The 11239-nt window shown below is 40.1% G+C and overlaps 2 protein-coding genes across 2 annotated transcripts; one reads left to right on the top strand and one right to left on the bottom strand.

Moving 5' to 3' along the window:
- Positions 1 to 1023: 1023 nt before the first annotated feature.
- LOC116320197 (tryptase-2-like) lies at positions 1024 to 3186 on the bottom strand. The gene is made up of 5 exons (XM_031739738.2): positions 3102 to 3186; positions 2729 to 2909; positions 1963 to 2237; positions 1605 to 1741; positions 1024 to 1354 (listed from the first exon to the last, which is right to left on the bottom strand). The coding sequence occupies exons 1-5, from the start codon at positions 3154 to 3156 to the stop codon at positions 1175 to 1177; spliced, it is 828 nt and encodes a 275-aa protein (XP_031595598.2). The 5' UTR covers positions 3157 to 3186; the 3' UTR covers positions 1024 to 1174.
- Positions 3187 to 4896: 1710 nt separating this feature from the next.
- LOC116319675 (battenin-like) lies at positions 4897 to 9912 on the top strand. The gene is made up of 5 exons (XM_039611603.1): positions 4897 to 5043; positions 5616 to 5699; positions 7422 to 7501; positions 8200 to 8285; positions 9842 to 9912. Exons 1-5 carry the CDS (start codon positions 4984 to 4986, stop codon positions 9910 to 9912), a joined length of 381 nt encoding a protein of 126 aa, XP_039467537.1. The 5' UTR covers positions 4897 to 4983.
- Positions 9913 to 11239: the final 1327 nt, after the last annotated feature.

Raw genomic sequence — 11239 nt, 5'->3', positions numbered from 1 at the left:
AAAGTGCACACCTGTTAGTTACGTCTGTGAAGGTTCTCAGTCATCCAGGTCATCGTAGTCTAAGGAGCTGGGAAAGAAAAATGTCTGGACTTCTTTAAGTTTGATGAAGACGTTTCACCTTCTCACCCGAGAAGCTTCTTCAGTTCTAAGAGTAATTGGTGGAGAGTGCCAGGTATTTAAGCCCTATTGGGAGTGTCCTAAGAGGGTCCTGGACCCCCTACTGATCCTCTGCCTAATCATAAATGTTTTAACTATTGGCTATATTGAGAGGTCTTATTTTATTCTTACTTTATTTTGAAAATTTATTTGAATGAGACTATCGGATTAAGATAAATTCTGTGCTGTTGGTTGTAAAGATCTGGATGGATATTTTTTATATTTTATTCTATTTTTCATTTTTATTTTTCAAGACTTGGTAAATTGCCTTTTTATTTATAACTTGGCCTACCCTTTTTAGTTTTGTTAATATTGGGAATAGTGAGAAGTGTTATTTTTGGGTTTGAACATATTTGATATAGGCCATCCAATTAAGGTAAGTGTCACGTTTTTAGTCGTTATAATCTGTTGAGGATTTTTTTTGTCGTTGTCGTTGTTTTATTTTTCAGTTTTCCCACTGAGGGATTGCCACTTTAACGTGGTCAGGGGGTTTGTGTGGATCAGTCACCCTAAGAGAAATATCAGCAGAAGCTTAGACTTCAGGGGGGACACCCAAGTCTGTCAGGTCTTAGGGTAGAGGCCTGAGTGCAATCCAATTACATGACAAGAACAGTTATCCAGAGCACCCCACCCCTTTCCCACCTCCGTTGCCACCAAGTCCCCCCTTTACATTTCGGTCTGCCCTCTCATGCCTGTCTAGAACCAGCCCAGTATATAATATAGACTTGCAAAAATTCTAAAAATCTGCTTGAAAAATTTGCACACATATAACTGTGTATCCGAGGAAGGTGTTGCTATGGACGCGGGGGTGTCATCAGTGTCTTTCTTGTGAACAGGAATTCTTCAAATCACAAAGAGACACTAAAGTGATGCTTTAAAGCTTTAATGCAAAGAAGTCTGTTAACTGAACCACAGTCAGCTACCATTAACATGGAGTGACAGTGCTTTACAGGAAAGAAGCTAAAAGTAAGACAGGTTATCAGATGAGTACAGCGGGCAGTGTCGGTTTCTGGGGAGTTCACATCTCAGCTGGAGCTTTCTTAGTACGGTGGATGTAGTCATTTATGAAGGTCAGATACTTTGCAACCTCAGTACAGACACCAGGCCGGTCGTTGGAGCCACAACCACCAGAACTCATGATTCCCACCTGAACGAATTTCCCCCCTTTACGGCACACCAGTGGACCACCATAGTCTCCCTGTGGAAACAAAATACACAACTTAGACCACTGTGTCCACTTTGTTCTCCTTTTAGGTCTCATTTAAAACAGCAGATTCAACGATAAACTCCAAAGTAACGAGTAACTGTTACTAGTTTCTGTCAAGTAAATTCAGCTGAGTGAATGTAAAGTACTTCATGTGTGATAAATCAAAAAGTGTTTGTTTATTTCAAAGTAGTAATTATCTGTTTGATTAAATGCAAAAAGTACAGAAAAAGGAAAAACTCACTTTGCAGGCACCCCTACCCATGCTGTCACTTGTGCATAGTGTATTAGGGGCTATCTGAGGAAACCTCCCCTTACAGGTACTCTGAGAGATGATGGAAATCTTGAGCTGCTGAAGTGTTTCTGGATCTTTCAGTGGAACTGTGGACACACAGGAAAAGTATGGAAGTGACAGAAAGGTGATGTTTCTTATCTGTGAAGTACCTTAGTATGCAAAGTGTATGTATGGACGTAGGCTACGTTTATATGCAGTTTATAAACAGTGGTTTTACTGGTGACAGTATGGCAATTTACAATGGATATGTGAGCCTGCCTTCATACAGCGTGTACATTTTAAATTCTACTTTCTGTGCTTAACTTACCACCATTTCCCACTTCCCCCCAGCCAGTGATCCAACACTCAGCTGATGGACCAAAGGTGTCATCCTTGTCAGGCAGATCCACTGGTGCAACATCTTTCGAAAACTGAATCGGGTTCTTCAGCTTGATCAGAGCAATGTCATTTTTGTAGTTGCCGTTGCCCAGGTCTTGGTAGTCAAACTCAGGGACAAAATTAGCTATAGCCATGTAGCTTTTAGCCGCCTTTTGCAGCTGATATGCGCCGACAGTAACGAACGATCGACGATGATCAGGATTGCTGACAAGACAAACACACACATTAACTCTCATGTATTTTGGAATGACGAAGCCTTCAACAAAACAACACTACATATGGGTTTTGTGGACACTGGTGCATTCAGCAGTTTAAAGGGCTGCACATGTTCTTCCATAGTTGGTAGAGACCAAAAGAAAAGGAGCTGGGGTGGAGTAAACATTACATTAGTTTGGACTTGATGCAGTATCTGCTGGTTGTGTAAATATGCAGCTACTCACTAAAAACACAGCTTAAAATGCTGAAATGTGCATGTGGTGTATTTAAATACTGATTGAGGCCTCCAGGTCTGAGAAGTTAGGCCAGTAGGAAAGTGTCCTGAAATGATTTTCTCTTTATTGGCCAACAGTAAAGGTCCCTGAGTAATTATTCCCCTAAAATACTCACATGCAGTGTGAAGCTTTTTTGTTATGACTGCTCTGGAAGATGTTCATAAAAATAAAGAGACATATTTCTGCAAACACACACAGACTTACTTAGCCAGGCAGTGTGCAGAAGTCAGCACCCAGTGTTTTGCAACGATGGTGCCGCCACAGCGCCATTTCACCCTATTCGATCCACTAGATGTCATGTTAAGGTGGACCATCCATGGCCATCTTTCCTTTTGAGCATCCTCTGCACCAATGATGGAGCTCCTCACTTCATTTCCCAGTAGACCTGAAAAACACAAACAAAATACTGGATGTAAGGTTGAGGCATCTAAGAAAATTTAATCCCATCAAAGTAAAAGCTGTTTGCTATTTTGCTCAGAATGGATGATAAACATAAGAGCATCAGTCTATTGAGCCTGCGCTCTGGAATCTGGGCTCTGGAGTTATGAAATTAAGGTTCAGCATTTTTCTATCTCACCACCACTGTTGTGGAGCAGTACCAACACCGTTAGCAGAAGTTTGCAGAAAGCCATGGCTGTGATGAAGACCAGTGTAGCAGTATCTCTGCATGGTGAGGGGGGAACAAGTGCAGCTTTATATGCACTGCTGGAGAGATGACTATCATTAGTCCCGCCCTTTACATCTCAAACCACACCTAAAAATGTACATGCGTTTTTACATACAGTGGAAAAATAACTGAAGACTTTGGTTGAATCTTTTTGCAACGTGTAAAAAAAATAATATATTGAACAAGGTTATAAATGTTAAATATCGAATGCCATCTTTAACGAAAAAGTTTAACTCTTTTGTTCGATTTATCTGCACTCCAGACCTGTTAGTGTGACACATTGTGCTTGACAAGTTACCTGATACTGCTGTGTTTAATTTCCACTTAAATTATTATGAACCGGGGAGGTGATAGAGTTAAAGTGTAAGGCATAAAAGTTTAAACCAGATCAACTACGGGATTGCTTTATCCTATTCTCCACTGAAATGATCGCATATTGATGTTATTCTAAAATTATTCTCTGTGTTTTCCTTATGTCTAATATCTTTACTTATATTGGTAAACAGACTGCAGTGAACAGGATTCATTAATATATTTTATATTAAAATATAAAATCACGTGTTTTGCAAGTATCTTTATATGGGGCCGTTCGTAAACTGAAACACGCTGCAACATTTTTCCACATTTAGTTCAAAAACTTACAAAAACATGTTTTTTTCGAGTAATTTTTTACAACATTTACTAAAACATTTGTAGCTTTTTATATTTAAAACACAAATTTAAATGTTAAATCTAAATGTTAAAACTAAATAAATCTAAATGTTACAGGAAACTTTAGTTAACATGCAAATTTATTATACGGGTCAACGGAAATACCAAAATAAAAGCTTTAACACTTAGATTTAAATATTATATTCAGATTTAACATATAGATTTAACACAGATTTAGCATATTGTGTTTTAAATATAAAAAATTGCAAATATTTTAGTAAATGCTGTAAAAAATGACTCGAAAAAACATGTTTTTGTAAGGTTTTGAGCTAAATAGGGAAATTCAGCATGTTTCAGTTTACAATTTACAATTACCATATCTTTATGACCACGTGTTATTGTACCAATGTTATAATCAACCCTTTTTTGAAGTCCTTTTTTTGGTTTACTCAACTGTGATTTTGTATTTGTTACGATCTGGAGACTTTTTTTTTTCAGATAAATAAAATAAACATAACGATCACTTTGCCCAAACTGCTTCGTCGGTGAAGTTTGTGAAAGTTGCCGAGCTGAGGACCGTAAAAGCAGCTACAGCGCGTTCTTAGTGACAGCTTCCCGCCAGTGTTGCTGGGAGCTCACGAGACTGTTAGAATGAGAGCGGTGTGCTTTTCAGCGGTTTGAGACCAACTCAGTTTTTCTTTCATTTAGCCTGGACTGGTTTGTAAACATGGAGCAGCCGATAACAAAGATCCCTCTTATTTCATCTAAATATACATTGTGTCCTATCTATAGTTAAAGACGTTGTTCGCTCGTAAGCACTTCTTATATGAGTCAAAAGAATTGCTGACTGTGAAAGTGCTTCCTCATCTCTCATTTCTTCCCTTCTTTTAATGGAATTCAGAGCTTAATTGAAAAAGTTTTAATATTATTTTAAACAATGTAGCCTTAAATGAATTTTAAAAACTAAAGTATGAGTAGCTGATAAATGTGCACAATAATGAGTGCACGATATTTTTTTGGGAGGGGGGAGTTGCAGCCGTTGATGAAGTTGTTATTTTTTGATACATCTCCGTATCTCGTTTTTATCTTTCCACATCTATACAGGCTCCTCGGTTTGTGCAACAACTTTGCTTACGTGGTGATGCTGAGTGCCGCACATGACATTCTCGAGAAACAAGAGTCACGAAATGAAACGGCGTCTGTAAGAAAGCAAATGTGTATTTAAATATGGACTGCTCAAACAAATGAAAGGAATACTTGATCATTGGATTCTGGCACAAAGTCTTTAGGGATGTTGATCTGTCCAATCAGGAAACAGAAACTGTTGTAAATGCATTTCACCTGCTTAGGTGCAAATGAAAGAGGCGTAAGGTGCACTGGAGGAGTAACAACAATTATTTCTATGTCACTGCTCATAGTAAGAGAAGGTACCTGCAGTCTATTCAGAGTGCACAGCTCTAACCCAGCAGCAGGACTGTCATGTAAGGAGGAGCGCTGCCAGAGCTCATATACTCGTGTCCCAGGCAGAGGATGACTTTTCCTGTGATTCCATTTCCATCGTTACATCTTATTTTTTCACAATAAACTGCATGATGTACTTTAGCAGTTCAGATTCTCAAGTTAAAAATCTCATTCATTGTGATGTGATGTGTGATTCAAGTGTTCCCTTTATTTTTTGAGCAGTGTAGTTTGGCAGTGGTCACGTTTCAAAGTCGTTCTATGTTTAGGGTTAAGTGAACTTCTCAGCTGTATATTTCTGTTATTGTTTCCCAGACTTCAGCCTCGCTGCACGTGGACTTCCAAGTTGGGAACAGTAGCAACAGTAGCATCTATGACTGCAACCCCGTCTCTACTGCGGTAAATAAAGGTTCACTGCACTGATGCAGTAAAACGTTTGTTGTAAACTTTGTTGTTTGTAAACTTTTGACTGGTTCACAGTTTGTGCTCTCGTTTAGAAGCGGTGACTTCCTTTTAAATGTTTCTTTTAAAAAAAGACAAACGTCACATCATTAATGAGGTACTGAAACTAGTACATTTAACCAAAGGAGGATAACAGCAGGAAAACTTCCCACGCTAATAAGGCTAATGTGTACATATTAACAGAAGCTGTCACGGTCCTGGGTCGGTTCGACCCAGCATTTTGAGTTTCTTATGTTTTGGTTTATTTTTGCATTATGGATTAGTTCTTATTCTCTGGTGATACTGTTTTGATTATAATTATGTTCTGATTCTTTAGCTATCTGATGATGATGATGATGATGATGATGATGACTATTTCTGGTTTAGGTTTTGTTATCTTGCCCTCATGTTTAGTTTAGGTTGCCTGTGCTTAGTCTTCTCTGCCCGTATGTCCGTCTGTCTGTCCATGATGTCAGTATGCCTGCTTATGAGTCTGCGTCTGTGTCTCTGTCTGTCGTGTGCTTCCTGTTTTGTTTTGTAGGTCTGTGTCCTATGTCTGTGCGTTCAGCTTTGTGCTCTCCCTGTCTCGTCAGTGTAATCAGCGTCAGCCGTGTCTCCCAGCTGTTTCCTCTTTGCTCCGTTCACCTCTTGTATTTAGTGTCTGTGTCTTCCCCTACTCGGTGTCGCGTCGTTAACGTCTGTTCATCCTCTTACCCCCCTGTGTGTTCTGTTTGCCTGCCTGCTAGTTTGTTTGCATTCCCGTCTAGTTAGTTATTTGTTCAGTCTGCTTTTCCTAAATAAAGCTGAGGGTTTTGAGTTCACCTGTGCCTCCGCGAGTCCTGCTCTTGGATCCACCTTTCTTGCCTGCCTTCACACAGCCTAAACGTGACAGAAGCATATTCAATCAATCAATACAATCCAATATTTGGTATAATAACAGCTATACTGTAGATTGTATCTTAGATAGAAAGTTAGGAAATGTGTTCATTAGGCTGTGTTTGTAGTCAACAGTATTTAGAGGATCATAAATATTTCCTAAAACTATTGACAGAGTCCAATATTATCCCCAGCAGTGTAATAATGAAAAGAATGCACTGCAGGACATGTATGAGGCAGCAGTGGTGAGGTGTGTGGTAGGAGTGACAGATGGGTTTAAGGTGGGGGTGGCATCCCCACTTTTTACTCTGAGCCCATTCTTGATTGTGACTGTGATGTTCAGGCAGGAGTCTCTGTGGATGATGATGTTTGCAGATGACTTTATGATCTGTAGTGAGAGCAGGTGGAACAGAGTGTGGACAGGTGGAGGTAAGCATGGGAGAGATGAGGACTGAACATCAGTCAGAAAGAGAGAGCGTGAAAATGGAGAAGGTAGATTAAGGTTAAATACATGAGATTGGTCATCCAAGACAATGTGCAGTGCACAACAGAGTGGAGTGGAGACGAGTGAAAAGGACGGTTTGTGACAGAAGAATAACAGGAGGAGGAGAGAAACTGGATATGCAGGACAAAGGATGTTAGATATGGAGCTGCCAGGCAGGAGGAAAAGAGGAAGACTTCAGAGGAGATTGATGGATGATAGTGGAGGAGGGCATAAGGACGGTTGGTGTGACAGAAGAGGACACTAAAAGCTCTATCATTTGTGTCCACAGATGTTCAGTTGTTACAGTTTTTTTTTGGCAGGCTGTGCTGTTAGCTGACATCCTACCAACACTCTTCATCAAACTGTTTGCTCCCTTCGTGATCCATAAAATGCCTTATGGGTAATTATTATTTTGATTGCTGTTCTTTGTTTGCACTTGCTGTGTTTTTACAGTAACTAACAATCATCACTCACATTATTGGTACGAGCTGATTTCACCGCAAGAAAATGAAAACAAAAAAAAATACGTTTCATTGACAAACTTGCAAATGACAAAAACAGTGACGTCCTTCCTGATTTACAGTAATGTGTTTGTATCAGATGTCAGGATTTTAGCCCAACTGGCAACATGAGGTTTGAGGTTGGTTTAAAAAAAAAAAAGAAGAAAGAAGAAGAAAACACAAACTTTGTTTTATTTGCACAATAATCCACTCAATCCCACCCTTGGTGCTCTTTGTGTACTGCTGCTAAGCTGCTGTGATGTTTTTTGGCCATAATGATCTCCATTTGTTTTTGACTGGCTTTAATTTTTTAATGAATATAAGATGTTAAATTTCATTAATGAGAGCTTAGCAGTGACCAAACATATGTAACTGGAGCAATAAACAAACCTACTTGGTTAATGGCTGTGCCTGGTTTCAGTGGCCCCAGCTGACTAATCAGAGCTCAAAAAGAAAAGAAAAATACAACATTATATGTTTAGTATGTAGTCAGGAAGTCGGTTGTTAACAGACCAAGTGCTCCTTGCTGTCTGCATAAAAACATCGCTGCCATGGTGCATTCCAGCTTTCCTGGTTAATTCCTGTTCTTTTATCCCAGTGTTCGAGTGCTGTTCTGTGCCATCATGGCGGCAACGAGTTTCCTCCTGGTGTCCTTCTCCTCAGCTGTGTGGATGAGTATTCTCGGTAACGCAATCTGTTAATAATTCAGATCAGATCTTTTAATCATTAAGGGTGTCTGATATGGCTCTGATGAGATTTTAGAAGGTGGACTAGATAAAAAATTTGAGTTATTTGCTTCGGTTTAATTTCCTCTTATCTACTGTGAGCATCTGTGGTTGTTCCACAGAAACTTGATAGAGCTTTACTGCTGCTATAAATAATAATTTATCGTACCAGTTCACGCATCTGTCAAATACACGTATCAAAGACTTTATGAGAAGTAGGAAGTTTAATATGAATCAGCAGTCGGTTACAGGACAGTGATAATGCTTCGATGAATTTTCAGCATGTCCCATAATGAGCAATGGAGCCATTTTAATGACCCTGTTTCTCCCGCTCTGGTTTGTATTTAACTTGGAATGACTCCACAAAGCACTGAGCACTCTGCTGGAATCACAAATTGAAGATGACCAACACTTTGTCGTTTGGAAAAGTACCAGTTAAAGAGTGGATGAGGGAGTGCTTTCAGGAAATGCTGAGTCTAAAGGTGATGCAGCAGAAAAACGGGGCTCCAAGGCACCAAACATACCAGCCCCAAACTAAAGGCTGCCACTGTAGGTACTAGTGTTTTTATAATAATCCTGCTGGCTGTGTATGCATGTAAACCTTTTAAGATGAGTGGCCTTTTTGCTGAAATGGGGCCAAACTGGCATTTTACATTTAATTTAAAGCAGTAGTGATACTGGCACCACAGATGTACTGGAAGAACTGGATAAGAGATGCAAAAATGCCCCCTGCTTGCTAGAAATGTCCTGATAGGCTGTAAAGGGCTTGTGCGGCTAACTGTTTGTATTACCTACTAAACCACTGTCAAACCCAAAATGCGGACGTGGGCCCAGCTGATGAAATATTTTATAACACAATAGAGAGGTGAGTCTGGAAATGATATTTTACATCACACCGGGAGGAGGCCCCGGGGCAGACCCAGGACACGCTGGAGAGATTATATCTCTCGGCTGGCCTGGGAACGCCTTGGTGTTCCCCCGGATAAGCTGGAGGAGGTGGCTGGGGAGAGGGAGGTGTGGGCTTCTCTGCTTAGGCTGCTGCCCCCGCGACCCGACCTCGGATAAAGCGGATGAAGATGGATGGATGGATGGATGGATGGACATCACAAAGAGGGGTGAATTTAGCATTGATATTTGTATTAGTAGGTAAAGGTGAATGCTTGCACAAATAGTATTTTAGATCTGTGTTCTCTCTCAGTGGTAATGTTTTTTGTGGAGTGTGTCAAAATATCATTAGCAGTAGCATTAGAAATGCTGTATTTTAATAGACAACCCTATTTCAGATATTACTGTTAGAATCAAGCAGGCCTTTATGTGAGTAAAGTGAGTCAATAAAGAGCAACTAAATTTGATTCAATTATGAGTAAGTGAGATGTAACCATTGTGACTGCCCACACAGGTCCAGTAAGAAAAATGAGCTCTTTTTATTAATATTAAAGTTTGTCCTTTCAAACAAAAGAATAAAGTCTTCCACTTCACTCACTCAGATCACATTCTCTGTCGCTGTGTTTGTAGGAGTGATCTTTGCCAGTATCAGCTCAGGACTGGGAGAGTTGTCCTTCCTCTCTCAGTTAACAGTCCTCTAACAGTTTTTTTCAGCAGGTAAACACTCACTCTTCACTCATTCTTTTTGCCAATTTTGAATTTGTGTGTCTATTGTGTTGTTTACATATTGTTGTGATTTACATTGCTGTGCTTGAGAGTCACCATCTAGCAGAACCAAATTTCTTGTATATGTTTGCACATATACATGGCCAATAAACACGATTCTGATTCTGATTAAGTTGCTGCTCTCTTATTGAAGATTCAAACAGAGCTTGTCCAGATGAAATGACTTGGGTCTGTGCCCAAAGTGTAGGGTAAGTTTGCACTTTTGAAATTCTACTTCCTTCACAATCTTTGAATTCCTGCATGATGACAAAATATGCATGAATTTTACATAAATTTCCATTCATCATTGTCACCCATTGGTTTCTGGAGCGTCTTAGTGTTTTATGGCGCCAGAAACAAGCAGAGGTTGGAGTGCTGTCTCCAAAAGCTGTGCGCGCACACACACACACACTCACACACACCCACACACACACACACACACACACACACACACACACACACACACACACACACACACACACACACACCCCTGCTCATTAATAAATTACACACTAAAAAAAAAAAAAACCCAGCAGATTTTTCTGACTTGGACAGTCTGTGGACATCTGCACCACAGAGTAGGTTATATGATCTTTCAGATAATTTAAAGACATCAGCAGCACAAATCAGCTTCCATCAGTGATCAGCTGTGCTGACGCCTAGCAGAGAACAGATGGACTGCTACAGGGTTGCAAAAAAAAAGTTATGGAGTTATCACTCTGAGATTCTTGATATCAGATATTTTCCACTGAGTTAGCTAGTTTGGGCGCGTGACTCTAAATATCAAGATCCACAGTGACAGAGCTTTTTAACAGTAATTTCAAGAAAATCAGCCAAGTTTCCTTCTAACAGTAATCCTGCTTACAGCTTAGACTCACAGCAGATAAAGTCCCGGTCAGAAATGAGTTTAAGAAGCTGTGAATGGTCTTCCAAACGTGTTTTTATTTTTACTCTGGAACATTAACGGTGGTTTTCTGCCTGCTCCAGGAATGTATTGGAAGGCTGGGGCTCAGGCACTGGTGCTGCTGGTCTTAATGGAGCCCTCCTTTACGCAGGCCTCATCCAAGGTGGCTTCCAAGCTCAGACAGTCAGTCCATTCATTGCTTTTAGAGTCCTGCATGCCACAGTGAGACTAAACAAGGGTCCAATTTTGAATTAAGCTCCTGTAGGTCTAAGGTGTAGGTAGCCCAATGCTTTCATCTGTGGAGATGAGGTGGTGGCCATATAATCACTTTAATTGAGCTCAGTTGACTCCAGTTCACT

Source organism: Oreochromis aureus, linkage group 4, assembly GCF_013358895.1.
Source record: "Oreochromis aureus strain Israel breed Guangdong linkage group 4, ZZ_aureus, whole genome shotgun sequence".
In the NCBI taxonomy this organism is placed as follows: Eukaryota; Metazoa; Chordata; class Actinopteri; order Cichliformes; family Cichlidae; genus Oreochromis; species Oreochromis aureus.
The sequence above is the reverse complement of the archived record's forward strand: the minus strand, read 5'-3'. Positions and strand labels throughout refer to the sequence as shown.